At 36.6% G+C, this 23216-nt stretch overlaps 1 protein-coding gene across 4 annotated transcripts in view; it reads right to left on the bottom strand.

Moving 5' to 3' along the window:
- The window catches only part of Fam126b (family with sequence similarity 126 member B), a 54645-nt gene that overhangs the window by 19657 nt on the left and 11772 nt on the right, over positions 1-23216 (bottom strand). For 3 of the 4 annotated variants that reach the window (XM_010617545.2, XM_010617548.2, XM_010617547.2), the window contains exons 2-7: positions 20010-20106; positions 15062-15136; positions 13022-13123; positions 7081-7260; positions 1835-1915; positions 188-303 (exon numbers count right to left, since the gene is read on the bottom strand). In XM_010617545.2, the coding sequence (XP_010615847.1) occupies positions 188-303; positions 1835-1915; positions 7081-7260; positions 13022-13123; positions 15062-15112 (530 nt within the window). In that variant the 5' untranslated portion in view covers positions 15113-15136; positions 20010-20106. Of the gene's footprint in view, positions 1-187; positions 304-1834; positions 1916-7080; positions 7261-12277; positions 12334-13021; positions 13124-15061; positions 15137-20009; positions 20107-23216 lie in introns of those variants that run through there. The other variant, XM_033756305.1, reaches the window with a different exon arrangement.

Below are 23216 nucleotides of genomic sequence, written 5' to 3'. Positions count from 1 at the left end.
AAGTTTCAGTTCCTGGAGCATTCTGAATCTCTGATCAGTGATACTCAACCTATTCTATGAACACATTTCATCAGTGTGAAGTACTGAACTTTTGGATTCTTCTCGTATCAAATTCGAAGTGAAGTAATTATAGTCACTTATTGAGCATAAGTTCACAATTGTTACTCACTATAGGTTTGACTATTACCGGTTTTGTGCAGTGAACGTTTCTCTCTGAGGATGAAGATCACTATAAACAACTCTGATGAGGTCATGCTGACACAACGCACCTTCTGTCAAAGCCATGGACCCAATCGTTGAGGGCTACAAAAATAAGGCAGCATTTTTAAGATCAAGTAAATCTCTGAATTGTGGAATGATATCTCATTTTGTTTAAATAAAAGGCAGACTCAAATTATTTATTCCTCTTTGAAAACTATTTCCATTTCTCAATTACATAAATCCTACAGCTTCTTTTGGAAATAAGTATGCAAACTATACAAAATAAAAATATACTGCTTAAGTATTTTAAGGTTATGAAAAAGTTCCATGTTTAGGAAAAAACACAAAAAGACTAAAGGTTAAAACTAAATCAATTTTAATTTCCTTGTACCAGACACAGAATACAACCACTTGTCACTATAATGCAAACAACATTAAAGGCTGTCATCCAAAGTTTCTTTAAACTGACATAACTGATTTCCTCCACCTCTCCCCCTCTTCCCTTCTCCCTTTCCTTCTCTTCCTCTCTCTCTCCCCTTGGTTTTTTGAGACAAGGTTTCACCACGTAGCCCAAGCTGGCCTTGAACATGCACCGATCCTCCTGCCTCAGCCTCCTGAGTGCTGGGACTACAGGCGTGCACTACCACGCTCAGCTTATGTTTCTCAATTTAGAAGAACCATCTATTTATTCAACAGTACTTTACTACCTCCAATTTTATTTCATAACATGACACAAAGAACTTAAATCTAGTACTCTGAAATATCCTATGTTAAAATGAGTCTGGTCTGAATAGGAGACATACTATTTCTAACACAAAACAAAGTCCCACAGGGATTAGTTAAGAAAGCCAGCTGCACAGAACTATGAAACAAGCAGGCCATTGTGTGTTGACAGGAAAATGGGATATAATTTTTAGAGCAAAGTTCTTTAAATGCTTTAATAACTCTGTGCACTAACAGCCACTAGAAATCACCACCTTGACTCATAACGTATTTCTGTATAGGAATTTATTTAAAAAGAACAGGAAAAAAAGAGTTCACTTAACAGGCATCATCTACCTCCATAATCATGTTCTAGTTCTGTTCACCCCAAATAAATATTAACAAAAAATGGAGAGAAAAGTACATTATTGAAAATCAGAATTTGTCAATTAGACTTTCACATAGAAATGTAACAAGTGTTAACATTCTTTGTAGTTATTTTCCTAAAGAATAATAAAAATGAATTAATCTAACATAATTTTGAAGCAATATGAAAGACCTTAAATTTTAAAAATATTTTTGTAAATGCATTTAAGAATAATAAAACTGCTGGTGGAAGAATAAAAAATAAGAATTAGAGGAAATTTCTCCATTAATTACTTTCTCCTCTCTTAACACAGGTCAGACTTATTAATAACAACCATCTACTTTTAAGAAATAAGTAAAGATGTGTTAGAAACACATATCTCTTAAAAACTGACTTCTCATCTCTTTCTTTCTTTCTTTCTTTTTTTTTTGGTACCAGGGATCAAACTCAGTACCTTGTGCTTGCAAGGCAGGCAGCAGAACCACTGAGCTAAATCCCCGGCTTGACTTCTAATTTCTTACTTAATATAATTTTAAACAATTCCATCTTTCCAGTGTTACTTACTTCATGATATATTGAAGGCTTGGATAAGGAAGGGATAGTGAAAGACAAAACTTTATTGTTTCCATCTTTATCAGCAATTTCCTATAATCAAAAAAAAGTACAAAGATAATGAAACAATCAAATGGCCAGAGACCTATAAGACATAATAATTACTTTCTTAATTTACAGAATATACCATTAGGAACTTAGGAAGATTTTAGAAAGAGTAATATATAAAAATATTACTACCTATCATATCTTCTCTAACTAGTACAGTTTTAACCCAAACAGAAATACTGAGCATATTCTACACTAATTCTAACAACATGGCAGCCAGGACAAAAAGCAGGCACACAAATCAATTTCTGTGTTATATTTACGTATAGAAGAGGGAAATTTATTAGATCTTCTAGTAGAAGAACCACTAAGCAAAATACATATTAAAATTAAAGGTCTTAGGCAAGAGATCCACACTTCCTAAAATATGAAGAGAACACTGTTCTAATACAGAATGATTTTATTCAGTTTTACAGATGTAGAGACAAATTTAGATTTATGGTGATGTTCTGATGTATGTTCATGAAATGATTATTATAATCAAGCTAATTTATCTTTTTTTTGGTTTTTTGAGACAGGGTCTCACTGTGTAGTTGAGACTGAGGTGGAACTCACTATGTAGTCTAGACTGGTCTTGAACTTATAGCATCCTCCTGCCTCAGCTTCCCGAGTGCTGGGATTAGAGGTGTGCACCACCACACCTGGCAAGCTAATTTATCTTTTTGGGGGCTGAAAACACTTAAGAATTAATCTTGAAGAAGAAACTCTTATGAATCCTTAGACAATAAGGCTGAACAACCTGAAATAAACTAAATGTTAGTCAACATTATTAATAAAGGTCCAAGTAATTACAAATAAATCAGTACTTAATTTCTACCAAGTGCTAAGAAAATTCTGGTGATTTAAACATCTTTTTTTTTGTTTTTTTGGTACTGGGGTTCGAACCTGGGACCTTGTACTTGCGAGGCAGGGGGTGGAACCACTGAGCTAAATCCCCAGCCCTTTCTTTGTGATTTTTAAAAAACACATTTCTTCATTGAAAGGACTATATTGCCCTTTATCTCTTCCATCTCCCTTGGGTGCCAGTAAGTACCTCCCTACAGACTCAGTGCTCAGGGGTCAAATGCTGCTGCCTCTCTCCTCCTCTGCCCACACTACTTTTTTTTTACACTTCCATCACTACACACTGGTGGGGACAGAACTCACAGAGAGAATTGTCCTTAGCACACCAGGATGGCAAGGGAGCCGGAGACTGCACTGCATCAAAGGAAGCAACAGTAAGCAGCTGCCATCATTAAAACACAGCCTTGCAGAGCTGGCCACCAGGCCTTATCTCTGAGTGCAGCAGCTCAGAGGAGAGCACCCACCAATTATATGTGAGCAGTAATAATACACGTTAATTTTGGCAGGGATATTCCCCAGGTAGCCAATGTAACTTCTCTGTAGTCAAAGGATTTACCACCAAAGCTAGTTCATTTTACTTCAGATTGTTTATGCTAAGATGAACGGGCCTGACTAAAGTTAAGCCAAAACCTTAAATTTTATTCCTAAATTTTCAAGTGAAGCCATTTTCTGCTGATTTATCTTTAATTGTATGTGTGATCAGATATACATACATACATATACATATATATATAATTTTATTTTATTTATTTATTTTTGAGACGGGGTCTTGCTCTGTAGTTCAGGCTAGCCTTGAACTCACAGTGTGGCCCAGGCTGTCCAGTGCTGGAATTACAGGCGTGTGCCACCATGCCTCTTCCTTATCTTTGTGTATATTTGTGGAGGACAGAAAGTTGAAATTTGCTGAGGGCAATACAAAACTCCCTTGGGGCTGTGTGAGGCAAACAAGAAATGCTAACGAGGAGGAAAAAAAGAGAAATGTATACACAAGGGAAAAAACATGATTTAAGAAAAAGAAAGAAAAGTAAGGCAGGGAAGGCAGAACGAGATAAAAAGGGGGGGATAAGGATGAGGAGAGAGAAACCAACCAACCTGAGAACCACAGAGAAAAGAGACACAGATATCAAGGAATTACACTTCTGACACATCACTGGACATTTTCCTTTCAGTATAGTATTTCTGAGGTGTCAAAAGATTTTAAAACATGAGAAGCGAGGTATGGTGGCACACAACACCTCCTGAGTGCTGGGAAGATGAGGCGGGAAGATGAGGCAAGAGGATAGCAGTGAGTTTTAGGACGGTCTAGACTACATAAGAGAGCTCAAGACTAGCAAGAACTACTTAGCAAGACCCTTTCTAAAAAAAAAAAAAAGAAAGAAAAGAAAAGAAAAGATAATTAAACCCATCACCAATAAGTACTGTCAATAACTTATCACACAATCTGCTTTGCAAAATACTGTTTCACTTACCTCATTATTCAATTTTTTTTACACTATACAAATGTTACAATTTATTTGTCTTGTTTTGTTTTTTTGGTTTTTGGTACCAGGGATTGAACTCAGGACCTTGCACTTGTGAGGCAGGCAGGGGAACCACTGGGCTAAATCCCTGGCCCTACACTAAACAAATGAACACAAATGATAGCTTAATGATGAAACACTAAGCTCAATTATTACTTCAGTAAACATTTACTGTCTGTAGTAGGCCCTTAGGAAACTCAGTGATACAGAAAACAAATTTTGTGCTCTACAAGAAAATACAAGCCAGCACTATTGCAGGCTGAGGCAGGAAGATCACAAGTTCCAGCTTATCCTCAGCAACTTAGGAAGACCCTACCTCAAAATAACACAATAAAAAAAGATGGGCATGAAGCTTTAGTACAAAGGCCCTGGGTTCCCTAGCACCTGGAAAAAAAAAAAAAGTAAAGAAAAACAATCAGGTAAGTTAGCAAGTAGAAAATTTCATTTCAATGCTAGCTTTTCATTTAAAAAGAAACTTCTGTTTAATTATGATAAGTGATAAGAATAAACATTTACTAAACACCTTAGACAACAAGCTAAATTTTTCCAATTATTTTTAATCCTAACACTTTTTTGCTTCTGTTTACAGAAGTCAAGGTATTCAGTAACCTGATCCTACTTAGAATTGACAGTAAGCAGCAGAACCTGTTCTGTACTGAATACCAGTGACGCTAAAGCCCACATGCCTTCCTGATGTATGACAATGGAAATGCTTCCCGGTGATTAAGTGATGAAGACTCAGGGGGTTAGCACTGGACTAGCAGAATATTTATCATTGTGCGACTTAATTTTTTGGTACCTTATTATCTCTCAACTATAAAAGTAAATTTTACTATGTGGAATATTTAAAAAAGTGTACTAGTTACACAGAATCAAAGACTTCAAATAGCAGGAATTTCAATGCAAATGTCCTAAAATGAACATCATGAGCAAAAGCAAAATACTAATTGTTTTTTGTTTTTGGTACCAGGGATCAAACTTGGGCCCCTGCACTTGCAATGCAGGTAGCAGAACCACTGAGCCAAATCCCTGGCCCTACTAATGCTTTAAGGTACTTAAGAATTTCTTAGGAGGAAAGAGTTTCATAAACACTGTATTAGCAAATAATAAATTTATAAATTGCACTGGGTATGGGCATGGTCATGCATGTCTGTAGTCTAAGCTATACAGGAGGCTGAAGCAGGCGGATCTTTTCAGCCCAGAAGTTATAGATCAGCCCTGGCAACACAGCAAAGCCCCATCTCAAACTAAATTACTCAACTCAACTAAAATAAAACAAAAATTTACAGGTTGCTAATCAAATTTTTATGACCAAACTACATTTTGGAGGGGGCTAAAAAACTATACTTTGAATTGGAAATTTATACAAGCCAGCTCTGTATTATAAAGCTAAATAGAAAAATACTTTATGCCAGTGGCTTCTTAATCACACCCCTCACTGACTTGAAGCCACACGCACTAAAATCACAGTTGTGTGTGGGTGAGTCCAGGTAAATATACAATTCTGCACAGATGGCACAGGAAGAGCCTCGCCAGCCGTCCTCAGAGCCTTCAGCACTCTCTCCTCCCACTCACCTGCTCCCCTGCAGCCAACATCCTTCTAGTCAACCCCTGAAGCCCATCCTGTGCTAACACACCTCCCATCCAGAAGGGCAATCGCAGGGCTGGGGATTTAGCTCAGTGGTTCCGCACCTGCCTCGCAAGCACAAGGACCTGAGTTTGATCCCCCGTACAAAAAAAAAACCAAACACACACACACACACACACACACACACACACACACACACATACACACACGGAGGCACAATCACAGCTCAGTCTTCAGGCTCCACAGAAGGTCCTACTGCCTCAGAAATGTCAGTGATTTCTTTTTTCCCCTCTTGTTTACATTGTGTCTGTACTCATATTTACACAATCATAATATGCCTAGTCGTGTACTTGACTTCCACCCATTAACAGATATCTTCCCCTTAGAGAAAGAGAAATCTCACGTCTCCTTCCGCAGTCTTCTCAGTTACATAGGTCAACTCAAAATATAAGGAATGGTGATTAAACTTCTAATTCCAGGGTCTCATCATCTTAGCACACTACATAATTACTTTCCTAATGCATATTAAAGAAAACCTAAACTTTTCACTTCAAAAAGAAATTATTTTCCTTTATCAAGGTATGATTTGAGATATATGTAATTTATTTTACTTATTTTTTTTGGTACTGGGTATTGAACTCGGGACCTCCTGCTTGCAAGGCAGGCAGCGGAACCACTGAGCTAAATCCCTGGCCTTTATTTATTTATTTTTGAGACAGGGTCTCAACTCTATAGCCCAGGCTGGCCTTGAACTCTTGGGGATCCTTCTACCTCAGCCTCTGGGATGCTGGGATTATAGGCGTACACCACCACACCCAGCCCAGTTCAGCTAATATCTGAGTTCCTCCCTATAATTCTTTTTATACACAAACTGCATTATTAGTCATCTGTAAACACAACTTCTCCAGGAGAGCAAAAACTCTAAAAGCAGGTACCATTTTTAAGTCTTTGTATTTTCAGGGTACAATTCTGTCTTACACAGCATTCATATTAGCCAAATACTGTAATCTGAAGAAATAAGTCCTTAGATATTAACAATAGTTTCATCTATTTTCCAAAATGCTTATCATTACTTCTATACTCAATTAGTTCAAATAAATTATGCAGTAGTCTATTTTTTCTCTAGACATTCCTTATATTTTATTTCAAAGGACTTTTAAAAGTATTTTTAATTTCCCAAACTATTATTTTCAACTTACCAAATTATAAATTCCTAACAGAAGTGCTTCAATGCAACCATTACTCTGTCTGTCTCGACTAACTGTAAGCCGTAAATAAACCCACATCAATTCTGGCAAGAACTGCAGAGTGAACCTCTTTAGTCGAACTTCAGAACTACGATAGAGTTCAAACAGCTGATGGCAGACAGGTTCCAAGAGCTAAATGAAAAAAAAAAAGTGCATTAGTTATTTCCTTTACGGGGCTGTAACTGTATTCTTTAAAAGGCACACATAACTTGTATAATATTTTAAAAGTAAATTCTTAATATTATTCCATAGTTTGAGAATTTAACCAAATCTCCACTTAGAGACCATATACTGAACTGACCAATCCACTAATTATAAGAAGGGCTTCTGTCCATACAGTATCACCATACTTTTTAATATATGGTACTATCAAATTAAAATAATCAGTCCTTGTATTATCTACATGTATATTTGGTGACTTTCCCTTTCTGTTCTAAACTCTTACCATCCTCCATTTAAAAAAATTTCCATTGCAATAAAATAATTTCCAATGGTCTTGCTGGAAATAAAGTTTATATTTTCAAGTGAGACAATAATTTAAACAAACTACATATCACTCATCAGGGGAAGATTTTGCAATACATACTATTTGGGCATCCAAAATTCCAGCTAATATTTTAAATACATACAAGTAAAACAAACTGATTACATTTATGTTTTTTAAAAATCTAAATTTTCACTAGTTATATTTATCTGAAAGATTTCAAAAGGGAGTAAAGTATGCAGAAATAGTGTTTTCAATGTTTAACTGATTAATTGTTCATATGCTGTCACAGAAAACGAGTAATGAGGGACTTAAAACCAAAGAACAAAATATCAGATATAGAAGACAGGTTTGCTTTAGTGATCTTGAAAAAAGAGATTTCTTAAAAATAGCAAGGGACCATAAGAAATCAATCCAGCAGCTGCTAGATGATACAAAGCAAAATAACATAAGATTGATGAGAGCTAATGAAAAAGCAGGAGATAGCGCAAATGACATAAAAAACCTGTTCACAGAATAGCAGAAAACTTCCCAAAAGGGAAAAAGAATTTTGACATACACATCAGTGAGGCATATAGGATTCAAATTAGCCATGATCAAAAAAATCACCTACAGAGGAAAAACCATCAGAATCATAGCAGACTTCTCAAAACAAATTCTCAAGTCGAGAGGTTGGACTGAAGAATTTCAAGCCCTAAAGGAAAACAACCTCCAACCCAGATTGATGTGCCCTACAAACAAATAACACCTGAAGAAATTAATGATCACTGAACCAGCACTCCAAAGTGTTCTGAAGGATATTCTACAAAGAGACAAGGATTATAACTCCATGAACCCCAAAAGGCAAGGCAAGAAATTAAACAGAAAAGGAAAGAAGAAAGCAAGCCAACAACATGAAAACAAATAAGATAATACGTTATCAGTTAAAAGCATCAATGTTAATGGTCTCAATTCACCAATCAAAAGAAACAGACTGGCAGAATGGATCAAGAAGCAAGAAACACATTTAAAGTTGCAAGGACCTGAGTTCGATCCCCAGTACCAAACCAAACCATCAAACAAACAAACAAAAACCCAACATTTAATTCAAAACCACATTCATAGACTGAAAGTCAAGGGATGGAAAACAATATTCCATGTAACAGAAAAGCAGGGGTAGCTATTCTATTTTTAGATAAAGAAGATTGCCAGGTCTTGGATAAAGGGAACCATCCAAGACGAAGAGATAACAATCATAAATATTTATGCACCAAATAGCAGTGCACCCAACTATATAAAACAAATATTAGTGGACATGAAAAATCATATAAGCCCTAATACAGTTGTATTGAGGGACCTCAATAGCCCGCTGTCAAAAACAGATCAACTAGACAAAAAATCAACAATGAAATATTAGAACTGAACCGATCTTTTGAAATATTAAAACTGAAGCAATCTTTTGAAATATTAGAACTGAAGCAATCTTTTGAACAAAGGACTTAGTAGACAGACGTCTACAGAGTGTTCCAGCCCATACTGTCAAAATACACATCCTTCTCAGCTACACATGGGTAGAACATTCCCCAAAACAAACTACATACTAGAACAGGCTTAGGAAATAAAGGGAAAGGAAATGAAATTATCCCATGCATATTATCAGACGACAGAGCAAAGAAATTGAAAATCAATGGCAAAAGAAACCACAAGAATTTTATAAGCACATGGGAATTTAATAACACCTGCTAAACAAGCAGTGGGTCACAGATGAAATTAAAGAAGAAATCAGTTTCTACAACTAAATGATAATGACAATACAACATACTAGAACTTATGGGATGCAATGAAAGCAGTTCTAGGAGCAAAATTTTATAGTGGTGAATTCCCATATCAGAAAAACAGAACGGGCTCAAATAAACAACTTTTTGTTGAACCTCAAGCTTGTAGAAAAAGAGCAAGTCAAGCCCGAAACTCATAGAAGAGATTATAAAAACCAGAGCAAAAATTAAAAATACAATACAAAGAATCAATGAATCAGAGTTGGTTCTTTGAAAGATTAAATTGACAAACTCTTAGCCAAACTTATCAAAAGAAGGAAATCCATGCAATTAGGAATGAAAAGGGTGAAATCACAACAGACTCTGCAGAAATCTAGAATATTATCAATAACTATTTCGAGAACCTATATTCTAATAAGATGGAAAATACAGAAAAAATGAAGATTACTAGATACATATGAATTACCAAAACTGAATCAAGAAGATATAAAAATTCTAAATAAATGAATACCAGCCAATGAAATTGAAGATGTAATTAAAAACCTACTAACAAAGAAAAGCCCAGGCCCTGATGGATTCACTGCTGAAGACAAGAAATTTAGAGAAGACCTAATACTACTACTTCTCACTCTTTAATGAAATTGTAAGGGAAGCAATACTCCCAAATTCATTCCAGGAAGCAAGCATTACTCTGATTCTAAAATCAGAGAAGGATCCAAAAAAGAAAATTATGGGTCAATTTTCCTATTGAACATAGATGCAAAAATTCTAAGATACTGGCAAACAGACAATAAGGTTATACACCATGACCAAGCTGGATTCATCCCAGGGATGCAGGGATGGTTCAACATATGCAAATCAATAAATGTAATACACTATATTAACAAAGCCAAGGACAAAAACCATTATCATCTCAATAGATGCAGAAAAAGCATTTAACAAGGTCTAACACCACTTCAAAATTAAAAAAAAAAAAAAAACCTATAGAAAATTGGAACAGATGGTCTTTATCTCAATCTGATAAAAACCATCCATGACAAACCAAAAGCCAACATCATACTAAATGGACAAAAACTGAAAGCTTTCACTCTAAAATCAGGAACAAGACTAGGAGCTCTAGTGTTACCACTCTTGTTTAATACATTTCTGGAAACACTAGCCAGAACAATTAGACAAGGGAAAGAAATAAAATAAGGATAGGAAAGAAAAAGGCAAATAATCATTATTTGCGAATGACAAGATACTCTACACAGAAGACCCCAAAAACTCCACTGAAAGACTTCTAGATTTGATAACTGAATTCAGTGGCATAGCTAGATACAAAGTCAACACTCAAAAATCAATAGCATTCCTGTAAATGAATAGAACTGAAGAAAAGGAGCAGCTACAATTACTGACCCAGGGGAATGGAAAAAAAACAAGAACCAAGATACATCATGTAAAGGTATAAATTCCCAATGATGAATGTAAATGTATTATATACCTAAAACATACCAATGAAAGTATTTAAGAGAAAAAAAAAATACTGACAATTTGAATGGTTTTGTAAGCTTAACGCAGTCTGAATAATACTATGACTTTTTTTTTTTTTTTGGTACCAGGGATCAAACTCGGGTCCTTGTGCTTGCAAGGCAGGCGGCAGAACCACTGAGTTAAATCCCTGGCTCCAAACTGTGACTTTTAAATACCTAAAACTAATCAGAACTATAAAGCAGTATGTGCGCACGCGCATACACACACACACACACACACACATTTTTTTTAAAAACATGGTATGGCTATATACTTCAGGGTGGCTTCAAACTCATAATCTTACTGCCTCAGCCTGACCATGCAATGCTAGCTATTAGGGGTTTTTTTGTTTGTTTGTTTTTGGTACCAGGGATCAAACTCAAGTGCAAACCTTTCACTTGCGAGGCAGGCAGCGGAACCACTGAGCTAAATCCCCTTATCATTGTTTTTCTGAAGTCTGAATATATATATTTAGGGCTCTTTGACTTGTCGGGAGAAAGGGTGTAAAATGCAAACCTGCCGTAACCTTATTATAATGAATGCTGGGAACCTAGCTCTCACAGGTTGTACTTTCACCATTTCGATCCATGACTCTGAGGGCCCACACATTGATACTATGAAGCATCACAATATGAAGTAATAACGATTAAAACATCATAGCTTTCAAAGTATCAAAAAGAGGAAAGAGATACTTTTTATACACTAGTGAGTCTGAATGAAAATGAGAACTTTTAAAATCTTTTTATATTTCACTTTGCTTTTTTATGGTGGTGTGGGGACCAACTCACAATGACAGGGCCTCATATGCACTAGACCAAGTGCTCTTCCACCCCTCCTCAGCCTGATCAGGATTTTCTGTATGACAAAACACTAGGTTCTAGGGAAGTAACAAATGTGGACTACATGACCACTGCCCTTAAGAGTGTACAATCTAAAGGGAAAGCATAAATAAAACAAGTTTTTGTCTTTTTTTTCTTGCACTATCAGGGATCGAACTCAGGACTTTGTGCTTGCAAGGCAGGCGCGGTACCACTGAGCTAAATCCCGGGCCCAGCATAAAATAAATTTTAATAAACAAAGCTTAAATGTTAAGATGAAGCAAAATAAGGGATAGAGAACATACACACTCATTATTTAGAGAACTATGAATACTCCTGACCAAGGATAGGTATATTACGTACATGATCCATATCTAAGGTTACAAAACATTCAGAAATACACTGCAAGAGAAAAAGAAGCAAACGAATCTTGTAATTTCTGCCACGAAGAGCAAGAGATGCAAGCCTGAGAGGCAGTCCAAACCGAGACAGGGAAGAAGGAGGTCAATAAGCAAGCTTTTAGTGAGAGAAGAAAAAGGAAGGTGCATTCTAAGTTAGGCTGCTGGTTAAGAGGTGATTACCTGAACTTCTTCAAACTCACTCCAGTACACAGCAGGGGCACTCTTGGAGACTGTATCTGGGAAGATAAGAAGCTACTTTCCTGTGTGCTCCTTTCATTTGCATATTAAAGCATACATGAATCCAGTGGTGATAAAACTGTATGTCATACTATTGCGTTAATGGAGAGATATGTGTATTTGGGATAAGTTAATATATAAATTCAATAACTACATTTCCCCCTTTGATCACAAAGTTGAATAATAATAGGAAACTATTATTCTAAGTTTACTAAAAAAGTGCTTCTTCAGATCACTTTAAGACTAACGTTATAGGTAGCATCATTTTATTATAAGTTTGATTTTACTGATTAGAGTAATTATATATGGTTCTCTATTATCAATAGAATAACAGTAAATAATATTAAAAGGTTTTTAAAAGGTGAATCAGTTATACAGTAAAATTTGGCTTCCAGAGCAGGAAACATTCTAGGACATGAGGCAGGGAAAAGTTTCAAATTAAACAAATAATCCATTGATCTGACTATCACTCAAATCACACTGCCCTTAAGAGGAAAGGATGTGAACAAAACATTTTAAAATATGGAAAGGAAGGAATGGGGAAAGCCAAAGCAACTATCAGAATGAAATAGCAGAAAGAAAAATTTCCAGATCCACAAGGATAGAAAACTACAACACTTGTATTTGTGTCTAGGACACATATTTCATTTTACTATGTAGATATTTTTTCCTTATCAATTTTCATACCTCATTATCTGAATCTTGAATAACTTTATAAAGGGCTGGTACAAGTGTTTTTTTCCGGTGGAGAGTTGCTGCATAATTGGTGATCTGAGTGTCAGGTAATACCTGAAAGAAACCACCACAGGAAAACAAAAGTGAACTTAATTAAAAAAAAAAAAAAAATTTTTTTTAAAAAATTTTATACCATTCCCCTCCAAGCCCCATCCCCATCTATGTACAAAAGATTTGTTTTCATTGTTCCCTCTATTTTCACTTTTTTTCTTGTCCCTTCCTCCCTTGTTCCTCTTCCCACTTGAAAACTTTCTGCCCATTTCCCAACATCCATTATACATTTCAGTCTTTATTTTCACTTTTGGTTTCTCACACCGGAGAAATAATGTGGTATTTAAACATTTGTGTCCCATATATTTCACCTAAAGAGTATGGTCTCAAGATACACTCTCATACTATATAGCTAATGGTCTCAGCCATTAGCTATAAATTATATATATATACATATATATATATACATATATATATAAATAAAACTCAAACAAACTCACCTCACACCACATCTCCTTTATCCACTTGTCAGCTGATGGGCATTTGGGATGTTTCCAAGATTTAGCTATTTATAAACTGTGCTGCCATGGGTGTGCATATATTGCTGGGGTATGATGCTTTTAATTCTTTTGGGAAGATACCAAGAAGAGGTACAGCTGGGTCAAATGGAACCTCTAGTTTTAGTTTTTTGAGAAATCTCCACACTGATTTCCACAGTGGTTGCACCAGTCTACACTCCTACCAACAGTGAAGCACGGTTCCTTTTTTCCCACAGTCCCTTCAGCGTTTGTTACTGGCTGATTTCTTGATAGCAGCCATTCTTTTTGGGGTGAGATGGAATCTTGCCATTGCCTTAATTTGGATTTCACAAATGACCAATGATATTGAATATTTTTTCATAATACTTTATTTGCCATTTCTAATTCTTCCTCTGAGAAGTGTTTCCATTTCTGATGCCCATTTTTGTATTGGGTCTTTAAATTTGGAAGGGTTTGACTTTTTTTTTTTGGTACCGGGGATTGAACTCAGGTCCTTGCACTTGCAAGGCAGGCCACCAAACCGCTGAGCTAAATCCCCGGCCCCAAGGAAGGGTCTGACTTTTTTGAGTTCTTTATATATTGTAGAAAATAGTCCTTTGTCTAAATAGCTGGTAAAATTGTGTCTCGGCCTTTTGGCTAAGATCAGGTGTAAATAGCTGGTAAAAATTGTGAACTTAATATTTAAGAAGTGAAGAATTTTGTTTTACAAGAGTTTCTCTTGAAAATTAAGAAAAGTAAAAATAAATAAATAAATAAATAAATAACCATAATAGTTAATCAGATTAAACTGGTGTGCTATATAACTACCTATGCAACCATGAAATATGATTAGAAATAACACATTATGCCCAGATTTGCTGAAATGGACCACCTTAAATCTAACCATGAAATAAAAAGTTTGGAGGCTCTTTTCTTTTGAACACAGTCTGTTGCTTTGTCTCATTTCTTGTTTTCAGAGGAGGTTTTCCTAAACTACATTGTCCAGGTGGGTCTTGAATTCCTCGGCTCAAGGAACCTTCTCTTGCCTCTCAGCCTGCAGAGTACTATAGCTGAACTACAGGGCTGCGCCCTGAAAATATCACCTCATCGATTACAGCCATTATTTTCAGTTTCTGGTCCTGATGCATATTAAGGACTTTTTACAGAATTGCACTCAAAGAAATACAGAAGTACCTTGGTTCGTGAATGCTTTTGTAAAATTTTGGTAAAGAAGCATTTGGTAAAATTTTGTTTTTGTTTGCAAACTCTGCTTCAGGTGATGAACACGACCATAGCCATCTTTTCTGCATGAACACAAATGTAGCCATCTTCCCCATTTTCTTGGAACAAATTAAGTTCGTTAACCAAGATACTACAGTATTATTTATTTTGTCATTTCTACTGCACAGCATTTTTTTCTATTATACAACACATATTCACCAAATTACTGAATTTATATGTTCTTATCCTCAATCTATTTTACCTTGAATTCTGATAACCATTCTTCTACAACACCACGTTCAGATCCCAGCATCTTCTACCTTCTATTTGTCTGTCTCTAAAATTTAAAAAAGCAGCACATTACCCTAGAACAGTAATGATGGCAGAAACTACCAAAGGTAATGATGGGTGCTTTTTACCACAAAATAAATTCATCCAATACCTATTTTAGATGAAAGATTTGCTTTTAGTATTAAGTGCAATTATAACAAAATTTTCTCAGAAATAAGTTCTATTCTTAATGATACATATGTATATATACATATATATGCGCGCACACACACACACACACACACACACACACACATATATGTATATATATATATATATATCCTTGTACCAGGGATCGAATTCGGGTCCTTGCGCTTGCGAGGCAGTTGGCAGAACTACTGAGCTAGATCCCTGGCCCATACATGATACCGTATATCTGAAACTTATTTTCCTAGTACTTTCATATTTTTGCCCAACAAGTATACTTCATATTGGCAAATAAAGAATCCTGAGTGAAATTAAACTGCACATTGTTCAAAACAGACAGAATTTACACCACCAGCATTAAGTTATACATCACAGAACAAATTATATATGACAGGCTACAAGTGATAAAACTAGATCAACTAGAAAGCAAGAGTAAAAAATTCATCAAGCTGATAATAACATCACACTATTCAAAAAGAGGCCTTTGAAGAAGATAAAGTCATAAATTTTCTAAGACAGAAAAATGTTCAAGTACAAACTGCAATGGAAGCAAATATTCACTGAACCTTTAGGTTTGAGGATAGTCTAACTATGTAGTTGTGAACAAAAAAGTAAGATAATGAAAAGGCAATATTTTTCAAGAGGGTGTCAAACTGCACATTGCATTTCTAAGGTAAAACACACATGAGCTTTCTACTTTTTTCCTCTAATTCCAGAAGATTTTTAAGATATGTTTCTACAAAGCACTACATCAATTGCTATGTACACAATGCTATGAAAAGGAGTAAGACACCCATTTGTATTCAAATAACAAATGCTTACACGATAGACTGATGGATTATCTTCAAATAAATTAAGATATGTAAGAAAATATGTACCACCAACCCAAGTATGAACTTTATTTGAACCTGATTCAAATAATTAAAAAGAGAATACAACTGGAGAAAGGTGAATGTGACTGGTTATCTGATGGTATTAAGGAATTATCCCAGTTTATTTTTACATTTAATAACGGTAATATAGTCTGATACTATAAAACAGACCTGACTTGTTAGAGATACAGACTGAAAATATGTGTTGGTACAATGATGCTTTAAAAATAACAAGGGGATTCTCTGAGGCTCACACTGTGATGATTAGGTTTTCAAGGCACTGCCTCTGCTATGAGGTGTTCTCCCACAGCCTAGCTGCAATGTTGACATGTTACAAATGGCACAGAGCACACAGACACAGGAGAAGACCCACTAACCACAAGCAGACAACCATGGAATATCAGTGACTGGCACACAAATTACACTACACTGCTCTACTATGATATAGATTTGAAAAGTTTCATTAAATACTAGAAACAAGTTTACAGATCCACTGAAGTTCATTAACAGACGTGGACAACCAAATTTAAAACTCCTAAATGGGCAAAGTGGAGTTTCGCAGCACTCTGGGAAGCTGAGGCAGGAGGACTGCAAGTTCAAGCCCAGCCTGCAGTGAGTGACACCCTGCCTCAGAATAAAAAATGCTTCTTTGAAAAGGGCTGAAGATTTAGCTTAGTTCCAAAATCCTGGGTTCACTCCCCAGTACAACAAAAAATGAATGAAATAAAATAAAATGTAAAAGCCACAAAAAACAAACTACAAAAGAAATGAGACTCTTAAATAACTTCACAAATAAGGAACTTTATATCCAAATTTATAATGCTCTTCAAATAAGTCATTTTTTAAGGTTCCTCCATTTATCCTGATGATTCAAATCCTTGCCAGATTTCCCTGTTTTTCCTTTCCAAAACCAATTAGTTAAGGGGTACTAACTACTCTTTAAACCCCTACTTCTTCATTAAAAATACACTGCATGACATAACTAGTATTAGTGTGTATCTTACTGTACTGCAAATAATACCTCAATTCAAAAGTTTACATTATAAGGCCTGAGGATGTAGCTCAGTGGTAGAGTACTTGCTTAGCCTCCGTGAGATTCTAGGTTCAATCTCCAGCACAACAAAAAATAAAGAATAAAAGATAAAATAACAAGCATAGATCCATATATTGTACCTTCCAGTTTTGAACAACCGTTTAGCTGTCAAAAAGCTATCACCCCTGGAAATTTCTCAGCACCCAATTAGGGAGCTACCCAAAAAGCAAAGGAGGAATTCAGTAAGAAATTCATTGCTTCAGGGCCGGGGATTTGGGTCAGTGGCTCCATGCCTGCCTCGCAAGCGCAAGGGCCCAAATTCAATCCCAAGTACCAAAATAAATACATACATACATATATACTTCTACCACAGTCTTATGCCAGGCATTATAACAAGGGTGGAAATGTAACAGTAGACAAACCCAGATGTAGACCTGCACTAATTAAGCATTTGTGTAGTGTAAGATACCAAATTCATTTTGGGTTCTTTTTTGGGGGGTGGTAGTGATGATGCTGGACATTGAACCCAAAGGGATAAAGGATTAGAAGGAAAGGCACATGAAGGCGCAAAACAAAGGCACTAAAGCCGGGCGTGGTGGCACACGCCTGTAATCCCAGCACTGGGGAGGCTGAGGCAGGAGGATTGCTGTGAGTTTGAGACCAGCCTGGGCTACACAGTGAGTTCCAGGTCAGTCTCAACTACATAGTAAGACCCTGTCTCAAAAAACCAAAAGAAGGCACTCAAATTGACCAAGGAGTCAAAAGAGGCTTCTCTGAGATAATGCTTAAGCTGATATATCAACAATTAAGAGTAAAGGGAGGAGAAAAGCACAGGAAGCTATAGGATCTGAAAGAAGACCCAAGGGCCTTGAACCACAGAGTGTGAGCAGCAAGGACTGTGGTGCACAGGCCCAGTCTGATGGCAGACAAAGGACTATCTTTGGGCACATTCAGAATTTGTAAAGCATGTGGGTAGTAAAACTCATCCTTTGAAGAGCTCACATGGCTATAAGGTAGAAAGAGAATTGGCATCCTGTTTTTTTTTAAGATAGGGTCTCACTATATAGTTGGGACTGACCTGGAACTCACTATGTAGGCTGGTCTTGAATTCACAGTGATCCTCCTGCCTCAGCCTCCCGAGTGCTGGGATTACAGGTGTGCACCACCACGCCCAGCTGGCATCCTGTTTTCAACTTGCTACAATTTCCCCAGTAATATAAATATTGAAAAAAAATTACAGGTCACTATAGCATTAGCTCTGCCGTATCCCTGCAAGTTAAAAATCCTGAACAGCTATTGATTATAAAAGTTTTATTAACACAGTACCTGCATAACACTTATAAAACTAATACAAAAAAATCAGAATCAAGACAATTCTAGTGAGTATCTAACACTGAAACATTAATTCATAGAAAATTGTAAAGTATTCGAAAGGGACACTACAAAGAAAGAACATAATGTATCCAACAGTGTTTTAAAAATCACCTTGCTTGGTTAAGGCTTGAAATTTCTAAGATAAAAACCACATTCATGGTATCACAGGTCCATAATCACAGCACCCAGCAGTCTGAAAACAGGAGGATCTGGATTCAGAAACAGTGTGGGCTACGAGAAAGTCTGAGGACACTGGGTGTGTCTGTGTGCGTGCGTAAGTGTGTGTGTGTGTGTGTGTGTGTGTGTGTGTGTGTTTGCATGCACGCGTGTGTGTAAAGGCAGACATTTCCAGGCTACTCCTCTTTCTGTTTATTAATGTACAAAATTTATAAAACCAAAAGGAAAAAGAAAATGCTCATCCCCAAATCTACTGTAGCTCCAACCAAGATCCTATTCAAAATCCACCAAATCCCTCTTTCTCATGAAAGTGATACAAAACAGGTGATGGCAGCAAGGAATAAAGAGGCAGGAACTAGAGATTTAGCTCAGTGGTTCCACCACCTGCCTCGCAAGCGCAAGGTCCCAGTTCGATCCCCGGTACCAAAAAGAAAAGAAAGAATAAAGAGGCTGGATCTTAGGTGAGTGCTCATTCCCTAGTACAAGCTGCACATTTTGAGTCCTTTCTCAAAGTATGAACCTGTGACATTCACACCCACACCCACATCACAGGGCAGCTAGGTTGATGATGGCAGAGTCACCTAGTGAGACCATGCCTCATCTGCTTTGGTCCAGCACTCTGCCTCCACTGACTTCTTCCCTAGAGAAACCTGGCAGAGTGGGGCTCCAGCATCTTGTCCTGTCACCACTTCTGAACCTCTACCAGGCTTTCCTGGGAGAATACAACCAGGTAACCCAACCCTTGCCCAGCTTGCTGCCACTTGCCTCAGCACCAGATTTTTCTAATTGGGTTTGTGGAGGTCTTGGGATACAGCAACAATGGATTTGGGGATGACTATTTTTCTTTGAGTTCTCTGTATATTGTACATTAAAAATAAACAGGGGAAGGGTAAGCAAGTTTTTTTTTTCTTTTTCCCTAAATAAATAAAATTTACTTATTTATTTGGCTGCACTAGTCACATTTCAAGTGCCTGGCAGCAGCTACAGGGCAATGGTCATCCATACTGGACAATCCCAATAAAAACAAAGCCATGGTCACCAAAGTTCTATTGGATTATATTGATTTAGATACAGCCAGATAATGCAATCCTGCTGAATAAGCTCAATAATTCACACACACACACACACACACACACACTCACATATATACAGAAAGAGAAATCGACAGATAAGTAATTATTTCAGGTAAAACTGCATAATAAATTAAGTCTCCAAGGACTACCAAAAACACTAACATTTAATGACAAGGGAAATTTAAGTTAAAATCATAATTGTACCTGATTTAGATCAGTTTTCTAAAGGTGGAGGTGGCACAGGAATGCAGCAGAGGTCAAGTGTAGAATTCATTTGTTGATAGTTAAATACTTTCCAGCTCTATAAAAATAAAAATGAAAACGACTAATACAAAGAAGAACAATTTTGATGATACATTTATAATATCATTCATATAATCATAAAAGTTACGGATTTTTAAAATTTCTATAACAATTAGGATATTTGTGTACCTTTATCAAGTCTAATTAAAAAAATACATTATTTTAGAGACAGAAAGTGAATTTTAGTTTTAACCTTGCCATTAATTTGTGACACCCTCGGTGGGTCACTTAAATTTTACTTGTATGTGTGTATGTAATGTATTATTTTGCGTGGAGCCTCACCTGAGTAATCTACAAAACTGTATCTCTTCTAGACAAAAATTCTGCAACTTTTGAAACATGTCACAAAAATCTCTTCCTCTCTCATGCACATAAGCACAACCATTAAGAAACACAAAGTCCTCATTCAAACTTTAAATGGCAAGGCTGGAGATACAGCTCAGTGCAGGGTGTGCTTCACATATGTGAAGGCTCTGGGCTTGATACCCAGCACCTCTCAAAACAAAAAATTTTTAAAATGTGCAATACAAAACCAAACTCAAATACTACAAAGGCAACAAAATCATTTTGAATGAGTTTCACCTAACTGAAAAATTATCATTTTTACCTACAGATGCTATTATCCATAAAAACAGCTGATAATCTAGAACTGAAAAATAATACATATTTTTTTCTCATTGAGTTTATTGGTACTTTTAAAGTACACAGTACAGTTACATTTATCATTGGGATCTTCTACCTTTACATGACAGATCTTGGTTCTCATTTTTTCCCCAGACCCCTGCCCTTTCTTCACCCCCTGGACCCTCCCCTATTTACAAAGACTTTGTTTCCATTTTTTTTCCTTTTCTCGTATTTTTTCTTTTCCCTTATTTCCTTTCCCCTATCCTTCCCACTTCCACTACACCTTTAGCCCTTTTCTTCCTATTTCACATTGTCAATTATACAATTTGGATCTTATTTACACTTTTAGTTTTTCACACCAGAGAGAAACTATTCAGTATTTACACGTGTCTTATTTATTTCATTTAAAGAGTATGGCCTCAATATGCATCCGTTTTCCTATGAATGACTCTAGTTTCTCATTTTTTATGGCTGAGTAGTGCTCCATTTTATAGAAAAACCACACCTTTTTTATCCAGTCTTCAACTGATGGGCAATTGGGCTATTTCCAGGCTTTAGTTATTATGAAAATTTTACCAGCTGCTCCTCAAAGGACTATTATCTAGAATATATAAAGAACTCAAAAAAATCAGGCTCCCCCAAATATAAAGACCCAATTCAAAAATGGGCATCTGAAATGAACAGACATTTCTCAAAGAAGTAAAAGCAGCAAATAAATATATGAAAAAATGTTCAACATCACTGGTCATTCAAAAGATGCAGATGAAAACAACACTAAGAATACATGTTTAATTAAGAACTCAAAATATTGATTATATAGCAAACTGAACACAGCAAAATATAGGATCAGTAAACCAAAAAACAAGTCAGTAGAAAATAGCCAAACAAAAGCACAAAGTGAAAAAAGAGCAGGAGATAGGGAAGCTCAAGGGAAAGGAGGAAGAGAATAGGTATAAGGTGGGCTGGGGATTTAGCTCAGTTGTTCCGCTGCCTGCCTTGCAAGTGCAAGGACCCAAATTCAATCCCCATTACCAAATAACAAAAACAAAACAAAAAAATAGAGAAGTTTAAGGTAAACATGAGACATGATGGAAATGTCATTCGTATATACACCAGACAACAGGAGAAAGATAAAAGCAATATTCGAATAAAGAATATCTGAGAGTTTTCCAAACTTTTCTTGATGAAAGATCAATCTAGACATTGTACCAACTCAAAGCTAGACATTGTTAGGGAACTGATCATGTTAAAGTATTTTGTGACACCGCCATTTTAGGCTGGACTTCCCAGTTCTTCTACCCGCCCCCCAAACCATTGTCTTAAATTTCCTTTTCCTTAAAACCACATCAGCACATGATAGTTTAGGAGTGGCTAGCCTAAACCTGATGGGAGAGCCTTCCTAATTAGCTCATAAATACCTCTGGGCAAGGGCAACCTCTCTCTCTGCTCCCACTCCTTGAATAAAATCTCCAGTCGGACCTCTTGGGTGTGTGTGGCCTAGTTGTTGAGCACTGCTGTTCCCTTTCAGATATACTAAGAAAAAACTACACCTAGGATACCATAATCAAATTACCAAAGGAAGAGAAAGAAGGGAGAAGTAAAGTCCTACCAGCAATCCAGGGAGAAAAACAGACTTTCAAAGAAACAAGACCAATGGATGTCTCAACCCTAGTGTGGGGGCCCAGTCATGGCCCACTGGAGTTTGACATTTGGAAAATAACTTCTTCCTGTACAATTAAGGCATTGACACAATCTATGTAACATTTGTTACTTTTCAAGGACACTGTTTGTTAAGCTTGTTTTGTTCTTTGACCCTGGCATAACAGGAACTCCTTAGCTGAAGATCTGATGTTATCTGTAAAAGTCAGGAAATCCGGTCTTTGCATAACGATAAAACAGGATTGCTTGGTGTTTTCTGTTGTTGTGTGCCCTTAAAAGCTTCCTGTTGATGTGAGCCTTTAAAAGGAGCTGTTTCTGTGAAATAAATCAGACTTCTCTTGTCTCCGCTCAGGCTTGAGTGTTCTTTCCTTTCTCAATCCTCACTCCCCAACTCAGGCATGTTCGTGTTGTGACGGCTGGACCGCCACAAGTGGCGCCCGAACAGGGACCTGAGTATCGAGGGATCCAGTGAAGGACACCGCTGGATAAAGAATAAAAGGAGATCTCGACAAAAAGGAAAAAGAGGACCTTCAAAAGGAAGGTAAAAGAGGAGCAGTGAGTTTTCTTGTAAATATTAAAAAGTGGGAGCTGGCAATAGTTGAGTGCTTTCTGTGCATATGCTTAAAGATTTATTGTGTGTCAGTGGCGTAAGAGTAGGACACCAGCAATTGTGCAATTTTTTAGAATTTGTAGTAGTTTGTCCTTGGTTTCCTTTTCTTTGCTTCTGTGTCTTTCTCTTCCTGTTAAAGTCTGAATTGGTAATTTGTGATCCGGATTATTTTGGAGGCTAGTGGACTCCCTGCTGCAGGGGCCGGAGACGTCCTT

Source organism: Fukomys damarensis, unplaced genomic scaffold (genome assembly GCF_012274545.1).
Source record: "Fukomys damarensis isolate Sample0158 unplaced genomic scaffold, DMR_v1.0_HiC HiC_scaffold_26, whole genome shotgun sequence".
Taxonomy (NCBI): domain Eukaryota; kingdom Metazoa; phylum Chordata; class Mammalia; order Rodentia; family Bathyergidae; genus Fukomys; species Fukomys damarensis.
Note: the sequence above shows the minus strand (reverse complement) of the source record. Positions and strands in the feature narration are given on the sequence as shown.